The 27,888-nt window shown below is 31.3% G+C and overlaps 1 protein-coding gene and 3 pseudogenes across 1 annotated transcript; 1 reads left to right on the top strand and 3 right to left on the bottom strand.

The window, feature by feature from the left end:
• Positions 1-1,149: 1,149 nt before the first annotated feature.
• LOC145575713 (fatty acid desaturase 4, chloroplastic pseudogene) lies at positions 1,150-3,295 on the bottom strand (annotated as a pseudogene).
• An 8,322-nt stretch (positions 3,296-11,617) lies between these two features.
• On the bottom strand, positions 11,618-12,424 carry LOC145575714 (fatty acid desaturase 4, chloroplastic pseudogene; annotated as a pseudogene).
• A 1,048-nt stretch (positions 12,425-13,472) lies between these two features.
• LOC145575715 (uncharacterized) lies at positions 13,473-14,985 on the top strand. Its single transcript, XM_081633534.1, has 5 exons — positions 13,473-13,701; positions 13,788-13,971; positions 14,025-14,139; positions 14,280-14,516; positions 14,596-14,985. Exons 1-5 carry the CDS (start codon positions 13,473-13,475, stop codon positions 14,983-14,985), a joined length of 1,155 nt encoding a protein of 384 aa, XP_081489660.1.
• Positions 14,986-18,577: 3,592 nt separating this feature from the next.
• LOC145576874 (fatty acid desaturase 4, chloroplastic pseudogene) lies at positions 18,578-19,777 on the bottom strand (annotated as a pseudogene).
• Positions 19,778-27,888: the final 8,111 nt, after the last annotated feature.

Consider the following 27,888-nt stretch of genomic DNA (forward strand, 5'->3'; position numbering starts at 1 on the left):
CTCCATATGTTCATCTGTTACGAAAGTGTAAGACCTTAATTGTGAAACGTGATTGGGAGCTTACTATTAGTCATTGCTACAGAAAGGCTAATCGGGATGCGGATTGGTTAGCTAATTTTGAAGTGACGGCTACAGAAAGATAGTCATCTTTGAGGCGGTCTCGGAGGATCTTCGAACTGTTTTATTGGAGGACTCGAGAGGAGCAACAAGGGCTAGGATGATCCCAACCGAGGCCACTTGAAGAAGATTAAGAGGCTGCTTTGTGTTTCTTAACTTAGCAGTCTGTTTGTTAGTTTTTTGTTTTTTTATTTTTCTTTGTGTTTTTTGTTCTGCTTGCTGTTTCCGTTTTTAGTCTTCTTGTCTTAGGTTTTTATTTCTTCTTTTTGGGGCTTGTCCCTCGTGTGCACCAAAAAAAAATAAAATATTATCTTTCATTAATATATAAGATATGAAGAGTTTTCAAGTAAATTAAACATTATTATAAAGAATTAAAATCATGTCAGTGAAGAGTTTTCCAAAGTAAATAAACATTATTGCTACACTTCAATGTGGTGAGAGAAATGTGATGACACATAGGGTGACACTGGCGCACATGTGGCACCAAATCGTAAAAAAGAGTGACACATGACATTAGCATGTTGTCCCCATAAATTTTAATAATGTTATATTATAGATTATAGATTAGAAGCCAACAACAAAACTTAGCGGTTGTAGGAACAAAACTGCTGAAATGAGAGAATATATACTCGTAGTTTGTTATAAAACCGAAACTATAATAAGATATACAGAGTAACATCTTGTAAATGTAATGGAAAATAATGACGAAATATTAGTGCATATTTCATATAAGTTGATTATTGCTTAGAATTTTATTGTTGTTGTTTTTATTATTATGGAAATCAAGTCTCTTATCTGTAAAATACAACATAAAAACTACTACCTAGGGTGATTTTTTTGAAAGAGAACTATTAGGGTGATTAGTACACAAATTTTTATAGCTTAGATGGTAAACTATGAATATTCTACCAGTAAAAAAAGGTTTTATGTTCAAATCTTATTCTTTTAAAATTTTACAACGTTATAAATTATAGATTATTATAACAATTAATTAAGTACAGTTAAACTACATGCACGTGCATTGCACAGGTTTAAAAGTAGTTACATTAAAAAAAAATTAAAAAATTAAAAAACAAATCTACATATGCATCATCAATTGTACAATACAGTACATATTACATCAATTAATTACTGGTATAATGTTCATAATTATTTAAAGTTATTAAAGAAAAAAAAAATACTCATATATGATTTAGAAAGAAACTTCATTATTCTTGTCAAAAAAAAGAAACTTCATTATTGAAGCTAGGAAGGCGGTGTGGAATTTTCCTCAGTCAATTTCACGCTAGGTTCATTCCAAGACCTTGGCTTCACTCCAAACCAAAAGAATATAACCTTTTCAAATGCCACAAAAACCTTATATTCATCTAAAAATTTGTTCCAAATTCCACTTACTATGCAATAGTTACTATTATAAGGAGCATGATGGTGGGCAGCATGTTGTGTGCGTGACAATATCACCCCTATATCTTGCAAGGACACAACTATTGTGGGTAATTTGTTCTTTGTTGTGTGGGACCATGCATGGAATTGATGGCTAAATAAGAGGAAGGTTGATAAAGATCCAACAAAGGCCATTAAGATTGGATCATTGAAAATGAGGTTAATAGGTAAGAATGTGAAGGTTGTGAATCGAGATAGTTGATAGAGATTCTTGGCTACTTGATATCTAGCGATGATCCAAGGTTTCTCATGGTGCCATTGAAAGGCCTCAATTTGAGACCCAAATATTGTGCTTGTTGTTTCCCCATAGTTGTCAATGCCCCAATGGTATATTCCAGAAATGAGATCCGACATAATATACCCAGCTAAGCTAACTACAATGGGCTTCAACCATATGTGGGAATTGATTGAGATGGCTATGGATTTGGTTAGGGCTATTAGCACAGTGGTGCACGCAATAGCCAACCATGCTTGGTGGACCCACGTGGATTTTGAGCTTAGGTCATCGGGCTCTTGCTCATTAATGTTTTTAGTTTGAGCTTGGATGGCTGGAGTTATAAAAGTTCGGTTGGACTTCTAGGCGAGTTGATCCAATGTCTAACATTATTATTGTGTTTGATCAAGATCAACGTGTGGGTGGTAACTTAATTGGTAGGTTTTCTAACCATATTGCTAGGTATGGAGAATCGAATAGTATTTTTGTGGAAAGATTGAATGGATTTGTGTTAATAAGGAATGGTAGCAGAAAATTACTTAAAGGTGTGCTTGAGAATAAATGGAGTGTAGTGCCTTAAATAACTAGGCTTGGTATGTACATAACAAGCTAATATTGGCTTACTGGTGAATATTGCACCTTCAAATCTTTAGCTTGGGGTTTTGATTGTCACTGTGAAAACTCTGAGGGTGTGGGAATTCATTATGGTTATGGACACATTGAGTGTGGAATCCGTACTCTTCCCCTTCCCCTTCACATTTAAAAGTATATTTCTAGCCTACTAATTTAAATTAAGTGGACCTAGGTAATAGTTTGACTCAATAATGTAATATGTTATATTTCTTATCTTTTAAAAGTGGTGGAAATAGGTACACGGAAAAACAAATTACAAAATGTGCCTAAATTTTGTTAAATTCAATACACTAATAAATAATGAAAATAGACACTACTCGATTAATTACTTTTAATAAAGTCTTATGTTTGCTTTATGTGATAAGTCAATGCCAAATTCAAGGCAAAATCCAATAATAAACAACGTGCTCGTACAAGGTATAGAGATTTAAATTGAAGTCATTAAATGTTCTATCTTCTACGTGGGATAATCCCACACAATTTCATCGGAAAATGATACGCATATAATTATTGTATATAGAACCTACATACAATACCTATTAAAAGCTGACACATCACTAGTAGCAAAAAAAATAAGAGGGAAAATTAGGGGGGAAATTCTTTGTTGTAATGGCGCCATATTACAGATGCGGCGGGATTTCTAATTGAGTATTTCACTAGCTAGCGGCTAGCGCCACTTTCATTTAAGTTAGGCTCAGCTTTTAATGAGTTTCACCACTTCACATTTAAAAAAAATTGCTTACCATGTAGAAAAACAAACTGCTTGAGAAGATTAATTAGAAGATAATAATAATAATGGATTTATGGAAGCCATAAACAATATCTAAATTTTCGGCAAAGAAAACAATTTAGTTTAGGCAATACAATCTGCAGATCCTGTACTGCCATTCCGTGTAATTATTAATAAAAGTTAATAATTGGATTTATTTTATAGACAAAATTTGATCAATCTCTCAAGATTTTAACTGAATAATAAAATTAGATCATCATCTACAATATTTAAATTTTTGACGACCCTTTAACATTTGATATATATAAGAAAGTATATTCAACATCTGATATATAAGAAAAATACATTAATCTTCGTAGCTTAGGGTCGACTAGGGACGTTGAATTATGCTCAGAAGGAAGTTTAATGTTATACTTCGTATCATGTTGTATATATAAGCTGTAAAAAATATTATATAAAGTTTATTATATATGCAAAACATTAGACATATTGTTTTATCTTATGTCAAATCTAATCTAATATATATATAAAGGGGAGTTTTTTCCCGAGTTTTTAGAGAGCCCCGTAAGATTTAATTTTCTCAGCGCGCCACGTAAGATTATAAAATTTAGTTGTAGCCAATTAAATAAGAGATTATTAATTTATTTTACAATTAAATAATTCAAATGCCACGTAAGCAAAATTGACAAATAATATTTTTAAGTTTAAATTAATTAAATATAAAATATTATCTTTTGATATTAAGAATTTTATCTAAATATACAACAAATTTTATCACATATATACAAAAAAAATATATTTTAGAAAATTCAAACAAACCGTGCATCGCACGGGCTTCATCTAGTATCTTATAAAATCTAATATACATTTGTACTTGTCACACATCTTATGTTGCTTCTTTTAATTTTAAAAATATAATTACACATTGAAGAGTCTAAATAAAATATTAGAGGGTTAATTAAAATCAAATAGCAGCGGATATGTAACACACAACGATTTTCACTTTATTAGTTACTACACATACAATCAACTATGTTTCAAAAAAAAAAAAAAAAAAAAAAAAAAAAACATACAATCAACTAATGGAAAGTTAAAATTAAAATGATCCCATGTGTCTAGATCGAGTCATGTTTGGGTGAAAGCGGGTGATGGATGGATGTGGATGAAACGATTAGAATGATGGATGGATGCAGGTAAAGCTCCACCTGATCTGAATCCGATTATTGCCTCTATTAATTATTAAATAGTTGTTTACAACCTTTTTTTTTTTTTCCATAAACTTAATTATAACAAGAAAAATGTCATTTATAAAGTTTAAGTTAATTATCATAAATTTAGGATAAATTTACAATAGGATAGAAGGAAAAAATCTTGGAAAGGAATCAATTATTCGCTTGCGTGGGATCGAACTTGAACAATGTAAGTCATGCATGTAACTACAGCGTTAATAACCAATATTATATTGGGGGATATTCAACATGTGAACATTCTGGAAAGAAAATATATTGTGCGTAACTGATGTGTCGATTTATGATATTTGTTTACAAAATTAATTGTCTGTGTTACTAAATAAATTACAAATTTAGATGTTCGATATTTTTGGGGAATTTCAGCCATATTCACGTGCTTACGTCTAGAATTTATTTATATATATTGTGGGAATATATGGCTAAAATTAACCATATCACATATTGTAGACAAACAAGGAAATAATGATGAGGTTGTAACTGATAAAGCACACCGGGAAGCAGTGAAATGGATATTACGGTACTTAAAAGGTACCATTGACACAGGTTTATGCTTTGGTGGAGATACATGTCAAATAAGTGGCTTTGTTGACTCGGATTATGCTGGAGATTTAGATAGAAGACAATCTACTACTAGTTATGTGTTTAAAATACATGGTGCTCCAGTTAGTTGGCGATCAATGTTACAGGCTACAGTGGCTTTATCTACGATAGAAGCCGAGTATATGGCTATGGCAGAAGGAGTTAAGGAAGCATTGTGGTTGCAGGGACTTCTAGATGATTTGGGGTTAAAGCAAGATAGTGTGAATATAAACTGTGACAGCCAAAGTGCTATTCACTTGGCCAAGAACCAGGTTCACCATGCTCGTACCAAACATATAGATATAAGGTATCATTTTGTACGGGATGTCATAGAGAAAGGAAGTATTTCTCTTGTGAAAGTGCATACAAATGAGAACCCTGCAGACATGTTAACGAAAGTTGTGTCAGGAAGCAAGTTCCAACACTGTTTGGAATTGCTGAATATTGTCCCATGTTAGACATTACATGGAGAAATAAATGGAACTACGATTGGTTTGATCCCGGTCGAGGGTACGTAGGCAATCATTGTAAAATGGTGCAACCGGATACATAAGGATAACGAATTTTGTTCGTCCAAAATTTGAATGTTTTTCAAATTATGAACGAGGTGGAGAATTGTGGGAATATATGGCTAAAATTAACCATATCACATATTGTAGACAAACGAGGAAATAATGATGAGATTGTAACTCCTAGTATAGAGGAGATAATAATAGAATCATCATTTCAGGGTAAAGAGAGTTTTAAGGTGATTAAAATAGAATAACAATATAACCACCAGTGAAATAGGAGGCATATGAGATATTCATAGCATGTAAACTCATATAAATTACCTAGGTTACGTTGTAACATAGAGTTATTAAAAAATTAATTTTAATCATTTTATTCACGTCAAAAGTTTTAGCATTAAGAAAGTTTTTTCTTATATTTATTATTTCCTTCATATATAGTGGTTATTTGTCTATCCCAAATATTGTTTATCTTTATGAGGTATCGGTTTCATATTATCTAGTAGAAGCCACATTTCCGCTGCAAGAGCTCTAACATATATAAAATTAGGATCCGGTACATAGGGTACTTAAGGTGAGAAGCGTGAGAAATATGAATACATTGAAAACTAGCTATAGATCGAAGATTCGGTGTACTTTATACATCACAAGGGGCATTATATACATTTAAAATACTTTATAAATACATCAATTTTCTTACCTATGAAGAGTCCGTTCATATTTACTGAACTAAGTTGAACTGAACTGAACTGATTGGAGCTGAACTGAACTGAACTGATTGAAGCTGAACTGAACTGAATTGAGCTGAAATGAATATTTTATGAGAGAGGGAATTAGGAGCTGAACTGAACTGATTGGAGCTGAACTGAACTGAACTGAAATTAAGTAAATGTGAACAAGCCCAAAGTATTACAGTATAAGAGACATTTGGAAAAGTTTAAAATACATACACTCTCCCTTTTGCTCTACCATTATAGAATTATGATTTATGAAGCTAAGCCCTCTTACATGTATACATGATTTATGATTTGTCAATCCAATATCAAAATTTGCACATAACCTATTGTAAAATGAAACAATCTCCTATATTACATGTAAGCTCCTCTTTTTAATTCCTATCACATATTAACATTCACCTCTCCATAATCTAGCATACCCTACAATGTCAAGAAAAAAAAAATATTATCACAATTTTTCACGATCTATTAAACTCTCGAAAGCACCTTCTCAATCAATTTAAAGGAAATAATTATCACACAAAATTTAATTTTGAGTGATGAATCTGGGTAAATTTTGTTGCAGACTAAATTGAATTAAGGAAAATTTAAAGAGTGAGAAATATAGAGAAGAATTTTAATGTGTTAGATTGGATAATTAATACTTTCGTTACTCTGTTATTTGAGTTTGCATTTGATGTATGATGATGACAACTCCAATTTTTTTCGTTACTCCATAATTCTTGGATTAAATCTCCTTGAATTATTTGCTGAAAAATATATACGTAGTACTAAGAAATACAAAATTTAATGAATGTTCATCCAACTTTCACAGAGAATGCCACAGAGGAAGACGAAAAATAAAAATTAAGAAGGAAAAAAATTCACAATCAAGCTTTAATGGGGAATGTCGAAGAGGAATACGAAAAATATAAATTAAGATTTAAAAAAAATAATAATAAGTTTACATTCAAGCTTCCATGAGAACGCTGAAGGAGGAAGATGAATAATGCACTAATAGATTTTATTAATTTTTTTTTTCATCTAAAAATAAATTAAATATTATATGTGTATTAGAAATGACACTTAATTTGAATTTTAAATATTAGGAATTAGAAATTTGATTGAAAATTCAAATAAAATTTTAATTTAAGTGGAATTTGGGGCCCAATATATTGACTAATAAAACAAAGTCATGTCAAATTGTATGTAGGCTCCACATACAATGGTTGTATGTGTAGCCTTTTCACAATTTCATCTATCATTATTGTCTTATTGAAGTGAGAAAAAGTACACTTGCCTGTTAGAGTAATACGAGGTAATTATAATAATGGCCTCCTCCTATCTAGAGAGCATAATATCATCACTCATATAATTATTGAAGGTGATAATCTCACTATTATTAATATTTTACAGGGTCATTATAACTGCTCGTGGAAGCTCCAACTGCTAATGGATAATAGCATTTTGGATTCTTTCTCGGCCTTCAAGTCTCAACATTTCTATCGTGATGGAAATCAGGCAACAGATTATGTGCCTCTCTTGGCTACTCCACTCCGACGCACCAAGATATAGACCCTTTTATGAATAGTAATTTTTCTTACTTTTTTTACTTGTAGATAGATTAGAGCACAATCTTGCGAGAAGACGTTCCTAATCTATCCCATGTATCTTACTTTCAAAACAAAAAAAAAAATATGAGGTAATTATAAGTTTATCATAGATATTTGTTTATAAAACAAATGTTGTTTAATAAGTGTAGACTAGGTTAAATCAGTGCAATTGATGCACGATGGTTAAATAATTATAATAAAAATCAATCAAATTATAAAAACGGTATAAAAATATAAGGACTCAACACACCAATTAGGCCCTGTTCTTTTGAGCTATTCTGCTCTACATAATAATAATAATAATAATAATAATAATAATAATAATAATAAATCTGCATTTCTCTGATGAAATCTGCTTTGCTTTGCTTTGTTGATCCCTATTCTACCCATAAGCTCAAAAGATCAAATAGGGTCTTATTCAAGTATGAAGTATATAACCACTAAAATAGTTATAATTAATAATTTAATATTTTAGAAAGTTTAGTTTAAAGTTTATGTAAAGCAAATGTTATTATTTAATTTAGATACAATCCTTGCTGTGGTAAGAATACTTCATTTTAAGCAAATACTCTTGGAGGGAATTTTTTTAATATGATGCTGCTAAAGTACTGAACGTCCCTTTTATTCACCTTTAGTAATATGTAATAGATAGATAGATATATTGTTATGATATTTTTCCTACCAATTAGTTGTTGGTGCAGTGGTGAATGGGACTACACTTAGTAGGAGGATCGCGTGTTCAATCCTCCCGCAACAACAATTGGAAGGGGATTGAAACCTAACTGCCCAAAACTTAGCCCTAAACTCATATTAGTCTAGAGGGTGAATGGATGGAATACAAAAAAAATTAAAAAAAAAAGAAAGATATTTTTCCTGTAAAAAAAAAATGATTGACACATTTAATTATTGATTAGTTTTCTTCTTCGCATTGAACTTTATGTGAACCTCCTATCCTTCGCTTTTTCTTTCTGTTTCTCACATACAATGTATATTATTGATACCACGTATTATCATTACATCGTCACGTCAAAATGAGAGAAATGAGGGAATTGAAATTTTTTGGGTCCTCCAAATAGAAGAGGATTGCCTGAAAGGTATTGCATTAATTAATTTTGATGCAACAAACAAATTACGTAGTAGGATAAAATAGCGTGCATAAATTGATCTTAATATCCTTGTCATTCCTTGATCTCTTTCCCCTTTTTAATGCTTAATTTATTACTATAATTGACATAAAACTACTCCACTGCATAATGGTTCAAATCAATCATTACCTTTAAGAGATAATCTAATGGTTCACTTATAATTAGAGCAAGATCAACAGTCCACAATCTTTAATTTATTGCATGAGATACTTTAATTTCTTCATTCTAATTTTGGCCTATTTTAATATTGTAAGGAAAAAACGCATACTAGTATATTTCAAAATAATACGTCATCTTGTATTCTTGTGATATCTTGTTGCGTGCATTCGTCTCAATTTTGGATTTTGATTTTTTTTTATTTATTTTTATTTTTTGTAATATAACTAGTCTTAAACCTGTGCGATGCACGGTTGTTTATTGTATTGTAATTTTTTTATTTTTAAACATAAACATCAATAAAATAATATGGACTCTCAACATTATACATATATATATATATATATATATATATATATATATATATATATATAAACATTACTATCGAATCTTATACCAGTAATAATAGGCAATATTATAACAATAGTGTTATGTTAGCATTTTTAATGTACAATACACTTAAAAGTCTGTCAAATTTAAACAATTTGTCATCTTTTTATAGTTACAATTTATAAATGTTGTTCGACAATTTATAAAGAAATCTTATACTCCACAATACAATATATATACATATAAGGGCTACAAATTTATTTTTCTAATTCATTGTTCTGCAATATACATAAAATAAAAGAAACATGCTTATCAAAAGAGAATTTGTAACCCAATTTGAACTTCAGTCACTATTAGTCATTTGGGCCACAATGACCTTTCTGCAAATCAAACATAACAATTCTTTTAAATGTGGAAAATAAATTTTGATCATACATAAGCGAAACTTTAAATATGAATGCATAGTGAATTGGAATTAGACAAGAATTTACTATTTTCAGTGATGGGTTTATGAACGATTAACTTCCTTTGTCCTAAAACACTAAATTTGTTTTAATAATTATTTTTTTGATGAAAAAAAAATTAAAATCTAAATAGGCATGATTAGGGGATTGAAATGGAGAAGATTAATGATTTTTTTTTAAAAAAAATAATTTTTTGAATAGGCATGATTAGGGATTGGGATGAAAGAGATGTATGATTTTTTATTTTTTTATTTTTTTGTAATTAAAAAAATTATTTTAAAACAGGAAAAACGGGATGAGGGACAAGTGTCTATCCAACTTTCCGTTTTAAAATAATAGTATTGATGTTTTTTTTTTAAGATACAATAAAAATTTAATCATAATCCTACAAATATATTTAGAACAAACATGATTAGTAAATATGTAAATTCGGTCATAAGAGATGTTTTATTGAATTTTTTTAGAAAACCCTCACAAATGTTTTCAATCCTCTAAAAATTGTCTAATTCCATTTGTGTCTGTTCACATCTGATTTAATTTATGTTTTAATTATTTTTTTTCGCCTTGAATTATTTTTTCTTAAATAGACATGTTTAAGGATGGATGGAAGAGGGGTGGTTTTTTTTTTGCAATAAAAAAATTTATGATAAATATATGAAAAATAGGAGTAGGACAAGTGTCCCTCCAATTTCTTGTTTTAAAATAATAGTATTGATGTGCACATAGAGAAGTTGTGTACTACGTATTTATTACTACCTCTGTTAATGGTTATCTATAATTTTGAAATTTTTTATATCTCATAAATAATACCTCCAAAATTACATATCACCATTTACAGGAGGTACTATTACAATGTTACATTGGAAACTATTACAATGTTACATTGGAAACTGTGCAAGATTTCAGCAAATGATACAGTCAAATTAAAATGAAATGGAGGGAGTAATTATATCGTTTTCATATATGTCGGGGAAAAACGATACTCCATCTCCACCTGCGTATACTGCCGTAGTATAGTCTATGTCGCCACACTGCTTAAAAAAAAAAAAAAAAAAAAAAAAAAAAAAAAAAAAAAAAAACTATAGTTAACCAGATGCAGAGTCCTGGTAAGAGAGTACAATACTAATAGAGAAGAAGATCCAAAAGGTATCGAGGTTAAATGAAGGTGGGTTAACAATGGTGTGGTATTCAATACGTTTAGAGGATGAATAGAATGAGATATGTTGAGAAGTGAGGTCAAGATAAAGGAAAATACATGATAGAGACTGAAAAGGGTTAAAATAGTGAACATGCCACTATTATATGGCATACTCCATTGCTGTTTTTTCCTTTTTTTAAAAGGAAAGATAATCAAGAAGTTAAAATAGTTTTCTCTCAATATTATACCCTAACTTATCAGAATAAATAAAAAAAAATTACTAGTACTATTTATGAACAGATCGATATCTTGATAAGCTTGCATAAAATATAAAATGCCTCAAAGAAGTAACATAATTTGTTGCTTTATTACCCTCGTTATAAATGGCATACTCCATTGCATATTACTTACTTTAATTATCTTTGCATTCTGTGAAATCACTAATTTTTGTTAACATAATGGGTGATACTCAAAACACAATATCATGCAAATTTATGTGTATTTTCCTAATTTAAACTCTTAAATACACACTAAATTAAACTCTTAAAGAAATACAAAATAAGTGATTTAAAAAGACACTTTATTGTCGAGACAAGGAAAGAGGTGTAGAATTCTCCTTAGTCAACTTCAAGCTAGGCTCATTCCAAGACCTTGGCTTCACTCCAAACAAAAAGAATATAGCCTTTTCAAATGCCACAAAAACCTTATATTCATCTAAAAATTTGTTCCAAATTCCACTTACTATGCAATAGTTACCATTAAAAGGAGCATGATGATGGGCAGCATGTTGTGTGCGTGACACTAGCACACCCAAATCTTGCAAGGTCACAACTATTGGAGGTAACTTGCTCTTTGTTGAGTGAGACCATGCATGAAATTGTTGGCTAAATAAGAGGCAAGTCGATAAGCATCCAACAAATGCCATTAAAATCGCGTCATTAAAAAAGAGGTTAATAGGTAAGAATATGAAGGTCGCGGCTTGGCCAAGAGCATGAAGATTGTTGGCTACTTCACGTCTTGTGATGTACCAAGGCATGTCATGGTGCCCTTGGAAGTCGTCGATTTGAGCTCCAAATATGGGGGTGTTTGCATCCCCATAGTTGTCTACGCTCCAATGGTAGACTCCGGACATGAGATCTGCTACAACGTACCCAGCTAAGCCAGCTATGATTGGCTCGACCCATATATGGGAATGGATTGAGGCCACTATTGACTTGGTTAGGGCAATTAGCACAGTTGTACACCCGCTAACTAACCAAGCTCGGTGAACCCATGTGGATTTGAAAGCCGGATCATCGGGCTTGAGCCCCTCGGTGATCTTAGCTTGAGCCACCATGGGTTGGGTAGAGCTCGGTTCGACTTTTGAGGAGGTTGACATTGGACACATTCATGTTGAAAAGTGTTTGAGAAGGGGTAGTACCTTAAATGAAAAAAGGACATGGTGGAAATACGTACACGGAAGATTAATAATAAAATTAATACAACAAAAAAAAAAAAAAAAAAATTGTTACCGCAAGATCAATAATTTTTCAATCATTAAATTAAAATACTCTATAATATAAACCTCTTTATACTCTCTCTGTTTTCTTTTATTTGCATCAGTTTAATCGGTATATTTGTGAAGATGTGACTTTGACCATTAATATCTTTAATTGTTAAGTAGTAAAAATTATAACAAAGTTATATTATGAAACTAAACATTATGAGGAATCTAAGATATATTATATAATAACATTTATTTATTTTATGTAATATAATAAACATTGTATTTTATTTTGTCAAGTCAACCATGGTATGTGAATAGCGCAAAAATCAAAGTGATGAATTTAAAAAAAACGGAGGGAGTAATAAATTGTTGTATGTAGGAACGGTTGCACAAAGTTTAATTGTAAGAAGATAATTTTAATAGAAAAGAATGCGACAAGAGATACTAAAGAAGTTTTTTTATACGAATGAGAGAGTCATGAAATTAAACCATAACTTTTGATTGCGGAGTTCAGGACTAATGAGGAGGAAAAGGACTCCATTGAACCGGGTGGATTCAATTGGTTTGCAATAGTAGATTGAGAAGTTGATTTTTTTTTTTAAAAAAACATAAGCATAATTAAGGAGCTTTGATATTTTTTTTACGGAGTAACATTCACCGGTACTCTCTCCGTTCCTAAATTACATTATATTTCTACTTTTCTCTAAATTACATTATACTTTTCTCTAGAATAGCGTATTTGGAAGAAGTTAAATGGTTGGAAGGAAAAATTGCTCTCTCGGCCCGAAAAGGAGGTGTTAATTAAAGCCGTTGCCCAAGCTATTCCTACATATATGATGAGCATTTTTAAAATCCCGGATGATTTGATTGATGAAATTCAAGCTATTTTAGCTCGATTTTGGTGGGGATATAGGTCTAGAGGTTCGGAAAGGAAAATCCATTGGCATAGATGGGATCTCCTTTTAATTTTTTACCGAAGTCTATGGGTGGTATGGGATTTAGGGAGTTAAAATGCTTTAATCAGGCTTTACTTGCTGAACAGGGGTGGCGCTTGTGTAATGAGAGTAACACTTTGCAGCAACAGATTCTGAAGGCAAAGTATTACAAACATTTTGATTTTTGTGGTCAGCTAGGGGCTTTGATCCGAGCTTTACTTGGAGATGCATTTGGGGGGCAAAGTCTCTGCTTCTTGAAGGGCTTAAATGGAGGGTAGGGAATGGATGCTCGATCAAGGTCTAGGAGGATGCGTGGCTCCCTGGTGCAGGAAGTCACTTTGTTCCTACGCCTCTACCAAATCATGATCCGAATCTGCTTGTGAGGGACCTTATTGATTTCGATGTTGTATTCTGGAATTATGCTTATGTTACTGCGAATTTTGATGGGGATGATAGCAGCAAAATCCTCAACATTCCTTTATCCAATACTTTGGTGAGGGATAAACGGTTTTGGTAACCTACATTGGATGGTCTTTCACGGTTCGGTCAGCCTATTGGCTTGGTAGGCTGGGATGCACTAATGCGTGGAATCTTTTCTATGGAGAGGGTGAGAAGGAGCTATGGAAAGAAGTTTGGGGGCTTGGTGGTCCGCCTAAGCTAACCACTTTATATGGAGGGCATGTAAGAATACTTTGGGAGTCATGGACACTTTATTTTCGAGGCACATTAGAAACTCTAGTACATGTCCGGTTTGTGGGCATCAAAGGGAGACTATTGTGCATTCCCTATTCTACTGCTCTCATGCTATTTCTGTTTGGCAGCATAGTGGCTTCACGGATTTGATTGAGGAAGCTCCACAACATTCATTCAAAGAGCTTTTTTCCTGTCTGGTGGTTAAAGTCGACAAAAAACAGCTTATAATTTTCTCGTGTCTTGCGTGGGTTGTGTGGTCTTGCAGAAATAAGGTTGTGTTTGATGGGTGTAATGAGCTGCATGGTGTTAGCATCGCTGCTGGGTTTGTGCGTATGTGTGAGGACTATGGCGTGTACAATGCAAAGGTGGGTGGCAGGATGATTGTAACTGATGTGTCATCAGGCATATATAGCATGGTCGGTTCCTAGGCGTGGCTGTGTGAAGGTGAACTTTGATGCGTATGTCCCCAATAATGGCAATGTGAGGTTTGGGGTAGTGATAAGAGATGATCAGGGGTCCTTGCTGCTGGTTGCTGTGAAAAATTCTGACTGTGTGTGGTCGTCTGAGCTCGCCGAAGCTGCTGCAGCACGCTATGGAGTTGAATTGGCGAGACGTATGGGCAATGAGAAGGTGATTTTGGAGGGAGATGCTATAAATATTGTCAGAGCTATCAAACACAAGCATGATGGTGCAGCTCCTATCTTCCTACTGTATGAAGATATTGCTAGAATGTCTAGTTGCTTTTCTTTTTTTACTTGTAATCATGTTAGAAGGGCGGGAAATACGGTGGCTCATTATGCCGCTAGATGGGATTTAGATGGTAATGATGAATGAATATGTATGAGTTTATTCCCCCAAAGTTTTATAACTTTGACGGAACTTGATCTATAAATTATTTTTCCCGAGGATTTCAAAAAAAAAATAAATAAAGAAATGCTAGAAGTAGAAATGTAATTTAGGGACGAAGGGAATACTATTTATTTCGGTTAATAGTTTATATAAATAAAATATTTTTGCCCTTTCTAGTTTCTATCACTGTTTTTTGATTAATTCCTTATTAATACTTTGCCTAAGTCTTTAATGTCAAGTGTCTTCCATTAATTTTTTTTTTCCAATTTTTAGAACTGTTAAAGATATCTGATACGCGCATATAATAAATTATATGCCACATGTTCTATACATTATTTTCAAAGTGGAAAACATCACAATAAATAATCTTGTCCTCTCCATTATTTTTGCTCCTTCAAAACAATATTTTTATGTGATGAAAGAGCTATAAGACTTATCCGAAATAGTGGCGTATCCAGAAGTCAGAAGTGTGGATTCAAAGTCATTGAATAATAATATTAGATTAGCTCCCATGTGATGCACAGATATAATAAAAAAGAGAGCTATATAAAACAATACTCCATAAAAAAAAAAAAAAAAAAAAAAAAAAAAAAAAAAAAAAAAAAAAAAAAAAAAACTAATGTTTCATTTGGTGAATGGTTGCCAAAAGGTTTATTAAAAAATTATGAAGAGTTTAATGTATAGTATTCTTTATTAAAATATTTTGAAGTTAATATTTAGTTTTTTCCATAAAAAAATGTCAAAGAGAAATAAAGTTTAGGCGGGAAAAAATTGAAGGAGAAGCTGACACGTGTATAATGTGGATAAATTATTGATGCAGCGGTTGCTACTTTAGGGCCTGTTCATATTTACTTAATTTCAGTTTAGTTCAGCTCCAATCAGTTCAGTTCAGTTCAGTTCCAATCAGTTCAGTTCAGTTCAGTTCAGTTCCAATCAGTTCAGTTCAGTTCAGTTCAGTTCCAATCAGTTCAGTTCAGCTCTTAATTTCCCTCTCACATAAAATATTCATTTCAGCTTAATTCAGTTCAGTTCAGTTCAGTTCAGTTCAGTTCAGTTCAGCTCCAATCAGTTCAGTTCAGTTCAGTTCAGCTCAGTTCAGTAAATATGAACAGGCCCTTAGTATTAGTTATAGATATAGCTCCGATCCTTCTTCTTTTATATATATATATATATATATATATATTGCAATGTTGGTAATTTCATGTTTGCCAATACACATTTTATCACTTAAATATCTTAAATTACATTTTTATAAAAAATATTAAAAGTTGATATTAAAAAGGGGAAAAAAAAATTGAAGTGGCTTATATATATATAAGCATTCGAATTTTCATATATTTTGGAGAAGAATGCAGTGATGGTAAAGGAAAGGAGGGGGAAAAATTAAAATGGCTTATACAAGCATTCGAGTTTTCATATATTTTGAAGAAAAAGGTAGTGAGGGTAAAGGAAAAGAGGGGAAAAAAAAATTAAGTTCAAGTGGTAATATGAAGAGTTTAGCCAAGGTATTGAAAAAAAAGGGGATAAAAAAATAAAAAGACGAGGCTGGAAATCAAACCTCAGACCTATGAGGCCCAAGTGCACAAACCCAAACCCTTGCTACTATTGAGCGACGCTTCTTTTCCTATCTCACTTATGCACACATATTCTATTTAATCTTTTTTTTTTTCTACTTTTGTTTAAAAAAAAAAACAAACTTTTTTTTCCCAGAAAAATCAGTGGGTTCAATGAACCCATTTGAACCCATTGTGGATCCGCTACTGATCCAAAATGTGTATAGTGTATACAATCAAGGGCTTTTGCTTTCCTTTATTTTGTAGGTATTGTGGATGAGATAATTAATTAGGCCCTGTTCTTTTGAGTTATTCTGCTCTACCCTGTCCTAGTCTGTTGAAATCTGCTAGATCTGCTCTGCTGAAATATGCTTTGCTCTGACTTGCTCTGCTTAAATTTGCTTTGTTATTCTTTGCAGTGTGTTGGAAGCCCTGATCTACTCGGTTGAAATCTTCTCTACTCTGCTCTGCTAAAATCTTCCCATAAGCTCAAAAGAATATAACCTAGCTACCTGTAAGTTAAGCAAGAAACTATACAAAAAAAAAACTTGGAATTGATAAAGAACAAGAGAGCAGAGAAGGCTCCTTTTTAAGTTGGGCTTTTAACTATGTTGATTTTTATTGGGCTTGTACTGGCGGTCTAGACCCTGATGACCCACCATGAAAATCCGCTCCTACCCAACAATACATGAAAAAAATGATGCATAACTAATGAGCTTCCTTCATCCCCCTTTTTCTTTTTTTTTTTTTTTTTTTTTTTTTTTTTTTTTTTTTTTTAATACTACCATGAGTCCACTTTATAAGCCATAGTGCAATAAAAAATGCCATGCTCAATGCATAATTAATGAATACTTTACCTTATTTTTGCTGAACAGAAATTATTTTTACTAAACTGAAATTATTTTTGTTGAAATTAAATTATTTTTACTAAATTGAAATTAATTTTACTGAACTAAAATTATTTTTGCTGATTTGAAATTATTTTTACTGAATTTCTATTATATTTCATCTTTAAAGTTACTGATTTTTACTGAATTGAAATTATTTTTACTAAACTAAAATTAATTTTACTGAATTGAACTTATTTTTAATAAACTGAAATTATTTTTACTGAATAGTATTTTTTTAAGATGAAGTGAACAGGTTCTTAGTTTTTCTGTTTAATTTTCTTATATGCAACTTTATATATTTTTTTTCTTAATATTTATTGTAATAATTTAGCTTAATTGGTTCTTAATATTTCTTTATATATATATATATATATATATATATATATATATATATATATATATATATATATATAGGTTTATGTAAGAATCCTCCTCTATATAAGAACTCAATCTTATAGAAGAACCAATCTCATCCCTTTATTAGTTTTGATCTAGCCATCGAAAATGATCCTTTAGTAATGGTATTTTTGTAATTTTGAGGAGTTCATATTTTAAACATGGAAAAAAATTTAGAACATAGGAAAAAAATTTAGAACATAAGCAGAAAAAATTTAGAACTTAAAAAAAAAAAATTCGAACATAGAAAAATTTTAGAACATGAGCAAACAAAAATTTAGAACATAAGAAAAATAATTTAGAATATAAGTTGAAAAAATAATGCATAAGTTGAAAAAATAATTTAGAACATAGGAAAAAATTTAGAACTTAAGCTGAAAAAATAACTTAGAATATTTGAACAAATTTAGAACATAAGCTAAAAAAAAATTTAGAACATAGGAAATAATTTGGAACATAAGTAGAAAAAAATTACAGTAAAATATTGGAAAAACTTTAGAACATAAGGTGTTCTTACATAAGAAAGAGTTCTTATATGAGGAGGGGTTTTACTGTAAATATAATTTTCCTAATGGTTGAAACGACATAACACTCCATGTAGTCCGATCCGTAGTATTAAGACTGATTGACTTTGCTGGTTTCCTAATAAGACATTGTTCATATTTTCTTCCTTGGCCATCAAATCTTTGAATAATCAATCTATACACACAAAAATTAAAGAATAGTTTGCGTAACGTATGCAAAAATTTCTTCCACAGTGATTTTCTTGTATACTACGTACATAAAATGGAGAAGATACTTCACGAATTATTGTACAAACTTATTTGGGCTTGGCCCTCCTTTGTACCAAAAAAAAATTGTTGTACAAACTAAAATATATTGGAGAACCAATGTTTAAATAAAAAAGTATATGAACAGAAAATATAATAGAAACTTCATCATTAAGGAAAGGAAGAAGGTATAGAACTCTCCTCGGTCCATTCCAAGCTAGGTTCACTCCAAGACCTTGGCCTAACTCCTAATTGAAAAAATATAACCATTTCAAGTGCTTCAAGAATCTTATTTTCATCCAAAAATTTGTTCCAAATTCCACTTACTATGCAATAGTTACTATTGTAAGGAGAACGATGATGATTAGAATGTTCTAATCGCGACACTAGTACCCCCATATCTTGTAACGTTACTACTATTGGTGGTAGCTTGCTCTTTGTTGAATGTGACCATGCATGAAATTGTTGGCTAAACATGATGCAACCCGAGAAGGATCCGACAAATGCGAGTAGGATTGGGTCGTTGAGGACTAGGTTAATGGGTAGAACCGTGAAGGTTATTATTTTGGCTAATGCATGGAGGTTGTTAGCAAATTGGCGCTTTGTGATGGTCCATGGCCATTTGTGGTGCCCTTGGAAGGCATCAATTTGGCCTCCAAATAACGGGGTTTTGGCGTCTCCATAGTTGTCGATGCCCCAATGGTATACTCCTGATCCGAGATCTGCTAAAACATATCCGACTAAGCCAGCTAAAATAGGCTCGACCCAAATATGGGAATCTGCTGAAGCAGCTACACACTTGGCTAGAGAAACTAGCAAAGTTGTGCACCCACTAGCCAACCAGGCTCTATGGCCCCACGTGGACTTTAAGGCCGGATCATCCGGCCTAGGTCCTTTAGGGGTTATTGGAACTTGAGCTGGTGTAGGTTGAGTAGAACTTGGTTTGACTAGTACTAAACGGGTTGGACCAAAGTTCGGTTTTACCGGGGTGGCGGTGCAATGAACCCGAGTTCGAATGATGTGGATAATTTGGTAGTTTTTGTTAGCATTTTGGTAAGGAGACTTGAAGAGGTTCTTTTGTTGAGGTAAGATTGACATTGGACATTAAGGTACCGAGTAGTAGACTTGCAGGGGTGCCTAAGGGAATTAATATAATAGAGGGTGATATTTTTATAAGTGGACAATATAATTTGTAAATACGATTGCTAGAAAATAATAATTAGAAAAATAATAAATAAATAAATGTGGTTGGAGTTGATGAGAAAGGACTTGTGGTGGATGAGAAGATAGAATCGATGAGTAATGTGGTATGGAGAAGAGATGCGTGGGACTATTTGGATGCCTCAATTAGGAAACTTTTTGGATGGTGATATGGGGGTCACTTGTTTATACTACGTATTAGTTATGATCTATGATCATGTCAATTAGTTAGTACTTCGTATTAATTAGTAAGTCATAAAATATTTAATGTTTTGGTATCAAAGCTTGATATTCTAAAAACGTGTAGAAACTAAAAGTGAGTAGAAAGAATTGAATATGTAAACGTAATTCTATCTATAAAATGTGGATGTCAACAATCTTAGCTAGTGAAAGTCTTACATATGCGCTGATACTAAAGGCATAATAAATTCAAAACCAGTATATATCATAATCCCTTTATGGCTTTTTTTCCAACAGATTGATTAAAAAAAAAAAATTACGGTTCAAGTTTAACACTAACTATTGCTGCAAAAACAAAAAAAAATAAAAATAAATAAATAAATACTTAAATAAAGGTTGCAGATAGAAGGAATCAAGGAACAAGCTCAAAGAAATACTCCGTAGAATGTATTCTGAAGTAATCAAACTTCCAACTCATTTCTTTTCTCCTAATTATTTTCCTCCACAAAATTACAAGTACTGCATTTTGCAATTCAACTTGCCAAAATTAAAGGTAGAAGATAAAAATGATATACGGAATTGGTTGTCAAATAGCTCTTCTTTGTAAGAAAGGAGCAAGTGTGCCAAAATAGGCAAATAGCCGTATATTCCAAGATGCTACTAAGAACATGAGGCAAATATGTGTTCAATACATTGCTTAGTGTCTATGGAGTACCTTTTTTTCTTTTTCTTTTCAATTTCTATTCTAATTAATTTCATTAATAATGGACTAATGGTGATGGCTGATGGGCCCGGTGGCACAACTCGTTACGCACATAAATATAATAATCACCATCAAATTAAACACTCGAAAATAAATGGACATGTTGTACATAAGCTATGACAATCTTAAAACAATAAGAGTATTTCTCTCTTTTCTCTCTAGATTTTTTATAAAAAAAAATAAAAAAATAGAGGTAGCAAGTCGAAAATAGTCAAAATTTAATCAACATTTTGGCTATTTACAAACCTGTATATCATTTTAAAAGCATAACCTGTATGTCCACTATAGTGGTATTTGTTCGAGTATAGTTGAATTATATGAGTTTAGTATTATACAAAGTTAATATTTTTTGTAAAAATCTATGCGGGATAAATTAAAGAGGTTAATTCTTAGACTACAGTAATTAGATGAATTATACGAAATATTCATAAAGTATATAACAGATCGATTGACCTAGAAGAATGCTATAAAATACCAAGATATGTAAGAGCAAAGGTAAAAATTTGTTGATATGCCACAGGCGTAATTTTGTGAAAAGGAGACTTTTATTATTATTTATAAAAAAGGATAACACAAAGAGGCTTTAAATTTTTTTTTTCACCAACTTTTATATGTGGGCTGGCCACATTGTGCGGCCAACTATTATTAGGGTTAGTTCGTCAGTGTTATAGGTGTTATTTGATCAGCGTTATAAGAGTTACTCACTCAGTGTTATATGAGTTACTCGGTAAGTGTTATAAGGGTTATTCCGTTAGTATTACATGAGTTACTCAATTAGTGTTATAGGGTTTAATTTGTTCTTTTACAAGCAGTCATATAATGTAGCCAGCCAGCTATCACAGAACTAGTTTTAAATTTTTTTTTTTTTTATTCAGATGATCTTTGAGAAACTAAAAATAAAGGTGAAAATCTAAAAATAAAATTTCTAGTCATTACAACAACAAGAAAACAGTCCTGGGCCAACCCTAAAGCACTCATCTTTTTCGCAAGGGGGGGAGAAAGTGCATCCGCTGTCACAATTTTGAAGCATATAACATCTCTGATGTTGATCGAGAATCTCTGCTTGAGGTTTCAAAGCCAACTCAGAAGGATCTAAATGATCTTGATTTGATATTCCTATAAAAAAAATATTTATCATAGTACAACATCTTAGTTTCAAAATAAATTGGCTAACATAAATCGTTAAAAGATAATAATAATAAGGAAAATTTGTTGAAAATCATCTTATAAAAACCAAATTTTGTTGAAAATCATTTATAAATTTTTTTTGTCAAAGCACACCTGTTTTAAAAATTTTTTTGTTAAATCCAACCACTTTTCGGATTTCGAGTATTAATTGACATTTCCGGCGTTGATTAGCATATGCACCTCACGTGACCCACTTAACCCCACTTTTCTATTATTTTTCCCCCTTTTCCTCCATTCATTCCCCCTTCGTCACTTACATATTCCGTGCAATTGTATAAAATGCTATAAAAACCAAATTATGATGAAGAGGAGTGACGAAGAGGGGAATGAATGGAGGGAAAGGGGGGGGAATAAAAAAAAAGTGGAGTTAAGTGAGTCACGTGAGGTGCACATGTTAATCAACGCCGAAAATGTAAGTAATTAGTTAGAATCCAGGGAAATTATGGGACTTAACAAAAAAAATTTTAAAACAAGTGTGCCTTGACAAAAAAAATTTTAAAACAGGTGTGTTTTGACAAAAAAAAAATTTATAAGATGGTTTTCAACAAAATTTGGTTTTTATAAGATGATTTTCAACAAATTTTTCTAATAATAATAATAATAAATCAAACTACAAACAACCACAAATAATGCTCCTTAAAACTTACCATGAGAAGTGACAAAGAGTATCACCAAAAAGAGGGACAACAATGTAGAAATTTTCATGCTCAAGAACTTCACAAACAAATTAAATGCTAATATTCAAAACTAATAAAAATTGAACACTAATGAATGTGTCGACGCGATATTCTATTAACCTGTTTTTACTTATTTAAATAAACTTCTATCCTATGTATATTTATCTTATCTTATCTTATTCAATCTTATCTTATCTAAACTTATATGGAACCTTATTAATTTTTATTATAATTGTATACATAATTGATGGATAACCTGGCCTAGAGGTATTCAACCACAGCCCGACCCGCTAACCCAACCCAATTTGGTCCAAAAATTGGGCGGGTTTGGACAATCCTAAAAACACGTCCATTATTAGGTTAAATCTCGAACGTGCCCTGAAAAAACCCCAAAAACACACTTTGGCCCGACAAATTTGCTACAGTACTTTTTGCGTGTTGGGCATGAGATATGATGTTAAGGCCCAACTTGGCCCAAATTTCTGATTGCCTCTAGGTAACCCTTATTCGAATAGATTTTTTGTTGTACTTATCTGATCTGAATTTAACTAGAATTATCTAAACTTATTTGAACTTATTAATTATGAAATAAGTGAAAATATGTTGAAAATAATGGGAGTTAGCTTAAAATGAAAAAACAAAGCGATATTTTGAAAGTAAACTTTGTAAGGATTTCTTTCACATTTGCTACTAATTTGTTTCAATCGAGTTTTCATGTACACCGATTGTTCTGCTTTGATATCCCTGTTATCTGGTTCAGGGTCTGTTCCTCTTTTTGCAGGATGGTTGTTCAGTGATATCCAATCTATTATTTTGAGCCTTTATATGTGCATAATTAGGAAGGTCCCTCGTCCTTGGGTTACCCCGGTTCATTGGTCGGCCACGACAGCAAGATGTCGTCAACTTTTATATTTTTCCTTTTGAATTTTGTTTGTTTTACAGTTGTTCTTGTAAAAAAAAAGGTATCAAAAAGCTTGATTTTTGTCTTGTTTCATTTCGTTTTTAGAAGAAATTAATTGGTCAATGTGTATAATTTATTACTTTAATTTTTTTTGAAACAAATCAATTCATTAATAAAAAACCATCTGTTATCTACAAATGTAATCTAAATTAACAAATACAAAAAATTGAATCAAATTAGGGTTTCCTTTATCAAAGCTACGATCGTTGAAAAGTAATAAATTCTCGCATAATTCTCGCGATGTGTGCGAGAATTTATTACTTTAATGATTTAGCTTTTGAATTTATTTTTTCATATTAATTACTCCTTCCATCCCATAATGTAGTTCCTGTTTTCCTTTTTTGAAGATCCAAAATATTGTTCATGTTCTATTTTGGGAAAGTATGTAAAGACTATTATACCCTCACTTTTTTAACTTTATTCATTGTACTCCCTAAATTACCCTTGATTTTTGCACATGTTTTGTACTTTTTTCCACTTTCTCTCTCTAACTTTTGTCTACAAATAAGCATTAAATATCTTTTCTTATTTGATACAATACTCCCTCCAATTTTAAATACTTGTTCCACTTTCCATTTCCGGCCATACTTGCTCCATTTTCTTATTTGAAAAGCTTTTACAATATTTAATTTATTTCCCTCAACTACTGGACCCAACATAAATAATATTTTATTAATTTCATATTTTCTCTCCTCTAATTCTCTCAACTACTTTCGCTTTTTACAATTTTTAATTCTTCCATGTACCTACCCTACTACCTTCATATTTTATTACTTTCTTCAATTTCTTCTAAAACTCCACACATGGAGAAATGGAGCAAATATTTAAAAACGGAGGGAGCATTAGATTAGGAATGCATGACAAGATCACGCGCAAATCAGTGTAAATTATGTATGTATTTCATTAATATTTTTCTCTTTTAGCTACTTATACATAGCCCTTGCCCCTTAGGATTAAGTACTTATGTATATCATTTTCCTTAAAAAAGTCATTCATGAAATTTCAAATTTTACTAGGTTAGGATATCGTACCACGCATGGTAACGTAATTTCATTATGTTTGATTCAACGCTACATAAATTTAACCATAATATATTTAATCTTCTCTTATATCGTGTATATAATGAAATAAAAAAAATTATATATAATAAAAGAGTCTTTATTAGATATATATTAAAAAAATTTGACCAGATGAGTGTTTTAAGAAAAATTAGTTTTTAGCCTAATGTAGACATTTACTTTTGGCCTCCTGTCCTGACAAGAAGTGCTATGACGATAAATAAAACCATCTTCGTGTTGGATCAACGTGAAGAATACTTATGGATAATTGATTGAATTCCAAGGACACAAAAATGACTAGCCTAACCCAAGAACAAATGAAATAAGGTCCAATTAATTAGTTCAATCATAATTAGGCTTAAGCCCGAGGTTAAAACCTAATTATAACGGATTTAGAGGCGCCTAGGTTAAAAATCAATGCTGCTGCAGAAAAATCCGCGCGCATCTCAATGAGTCGCGCTTGTCTGGCGCGCGCAACCTTATCAGTTGCACGCAACTCCAGCGCAACTGCCAGTGATGCACTTGCAAAAGATTCAGATTTCATAAAAATATAAAATCGAATCTTACCATAATATCGCGCGCAAGATCATCAATTGCGCTGCCCAAAGCAGCGCATCTCAATGACTTGCTCTAGGCTGTCGCGTGCAACCCATTCAGATGCGCGCGACACCTGCTGCGACAGAATGTTCAAAACCCTAAACGTACCCATTCCCCATAAATAGAGGCTTAATATGAGGCTCAAACAGACAGAAATTAACCTAAAACTCTAGTAGAAACTTTGTAAACTTATGAACTATCAAAACCCTTTTGTCCTAAACATTCACCCCCCCAATACTTGTTGTTACGGTGGAGGTTCCCGAACAAGGAGTCCATTAGTGTTCTAAACGAAGATCTAGCAAAGAGAAGTGGTAAATTCTCGAGCACTTAGATCAATCACATAATTTTATTGTTTAAAACAACTTTAATTAATTAATTAGTGTTGTTTGATCACTTTAAATGAGCTTTTAATTAATTAATTTCACATGGCATCTTGCGTTAAAAAAGAATAGAATTGAATAAATAATTGTTGATTGATCACTTAAGCCAAGGCGAATCTTGTTTATTTTGTTCTTTTCACGAATATTGATTAAATAAGAATAACGACTTTTGCAATGTAATTCCTACGTGATTGACGCGTGTAAATAAAATCAACTAACTTAGTTTTTAGGTATCACGTTGCATGTATTGTTTGGTGATGAAATTGTGAAAAAGGAAGAGCTAGCAGAGGTTGTACTAGGGCTAAGATAGCGATTCCCCTCTAAAGGGAACGTTATCTTGGTACCCTCGCTCCCGAACTCATTTCTGGTTCATGTAGACCAATTTGGGCATGGGTAAACTTACGATTCGTGCTAAATATCCCTTGAACTCTACTTGGGAGAAAGGCATGAACGAAGTTTATGAGTTTTTCTAAAACTCATTGGCGACTCTTACTTGTTTCTTACAAAAAAGCGTGATGATAGGCTCCATTCTAATTCAAGGTCCCCCAAACAGTCAGGAATTCAAATCCTAATACACCCTAATAAGTGTAACGTAAAGTCCTAGGCTTTTAAAGGGCAATGGGCATTTAAGGAGAAAGATCCCCTATGATGGGAACACCCTCCTTACACCTAGCCACCTAGACAATACCTCGAATAATTATTTTATTATAAAAAATATCAATTATTTATTTTGCATATATGAACTTTAAAATACATTATTCAATCTGCAGTAACCTAAATTTTACTATTTTATTTGTTAAAATTATTTTATTCTTCAGTCGTCATAAAAAAAATTCATAATAAAGTAAACGTATTTTATGGTTAATAGAAAAAACTTAAAATTAAATTGCTATGCATTTTTAGTTTACATATTTTAAATTCATATAACCTTTGTATAAGAATTATGAATGAGTAAATGAAAGAAATGAGATTAATGAAAGAAATGAGATTAATCTATTAACTATTACTAAAATAAAACATTGCTGATGTCATCACTGTTCACATGTTACCCTCATAATAAATTTTTTCCCGCCTAAATTTAAAGAAGATGTCAATTTATTTTATTTTATTTAATTTTTTTTTTTGGTGGAGCTACCATAATTAACCAATTTTGAAATTTGAATATTAGAATCTTCTACATTACAACTAACAGCCTAACAATTTATCCTAAAAAAATAAAACAATTGCAAATAACACACTAATAAATGGACTCCTACATTAAACTATGTATTAGGTGACGTTGAACAGTATTATATCGTAATTTTGATGAAAATCTAAATTTTAAAATCTAAAGTAAACACCGCTAATATCATTACTATCCACATATCAATCTCTCATAAAAAATTTTCCCGTCAATACTATTAGTGACATCATTACTTTTTTTTTTTTTTTTTAAATTTTCAAGATAAATAGAGGTTTGAAAATGTTAAATTAAATATACATTTTCTAAAAGTTTTTTTTTTATATTTCAATTGACTAACTACACAATTTTCAATGGAGTAAAAAACAAAAAGGTGGTTGGATTATTTCATTTTCCGGTAAACATTATTTTTCATCCTACTCGGTATATTTTATATAGATTGTATAAATATATGCTGGGATTTTCACTATTTATTAATTCATAATTTATTATATTTCGCTTAAATTATTTGTACTACAATTACATATTACACACAAATAAGCCAAAAAATTATTGTTAAAATTGTGCATCGCACGAGCCTAACCTAGTATATATACATTTTAATTCAAAAATATATCAATATTGATTTCTTCTTATAACCAAATAGATATTTTAAAATTATGTATTGAACCATTCCGTTGGAATAATAAGTCCATTTTATTAATTTGGATCTTGCTTTTAAAATTAGCTTTTAAACAAAAACATATCTTGTACATTTGATAAATTATTACCAAGAACATCTCGTTTCGCATGAAAAAGGGTCACTTTTAAACTTGAGGTTACTATAAAGTTTTTTTTTTTTTTTTTAGAGAAAGGTTACTATAAAGTTACATATAATTTAGTGAATTTATGAAAATGGAGGGAGTAGTAATAAATAATTGTATTAATGGAACAATAACATACATGATTTTTTTTAGTATGAATATATATTTTAGACATTCATCATTTTTTAATTTTGTTACAAACTTAATTAAGTAAAATATATTGAAGAGATTTGAAGGTATAAATTGTGAATTATTGTAGTTAAGCATATACAAAGAACCTTAACTTTTACTT

The sequence above is a fragment of the Chenopodium album genome, chromosome 13 (genome assembly GCF_948465745.1).
Source record: "Chenopodium album chromosome 13, dcCheAlbu1.1, whole genome shotgun sequence".
NCBI lineage: Eukaryota > Viridiplantae > Streptophyta > Magnoliopsida > Caryophyllales > Amaranthaceae > Chenopodium > Chenopodium album.

Excerpts from the sequence above, each read along its gene's own strand:
- LOC145575715 (XM_081633534.1), top strand. The coding sequence starts at position 13,473 with ATGGGATCTCCTTTTAATTTTTTACCGAAGTCTATGGGTGGTATGGGA. Across the intron at positions 13,702-13,787 it reads AGATGCATTTGGGGGGCAAA|GAAGTCACTTTGTTCCTACG; the intron begins GTCTCTGCTTCT and ends TCCCTGGTGCAG. Across the intron at positions 13,972-14,024 it reads GTGAGGGATAAACGGTTTTG|GCTGGGATGCACTAATGCGT; the intron begins GTAACCTACATT and ends TTGGCTTGGTAG.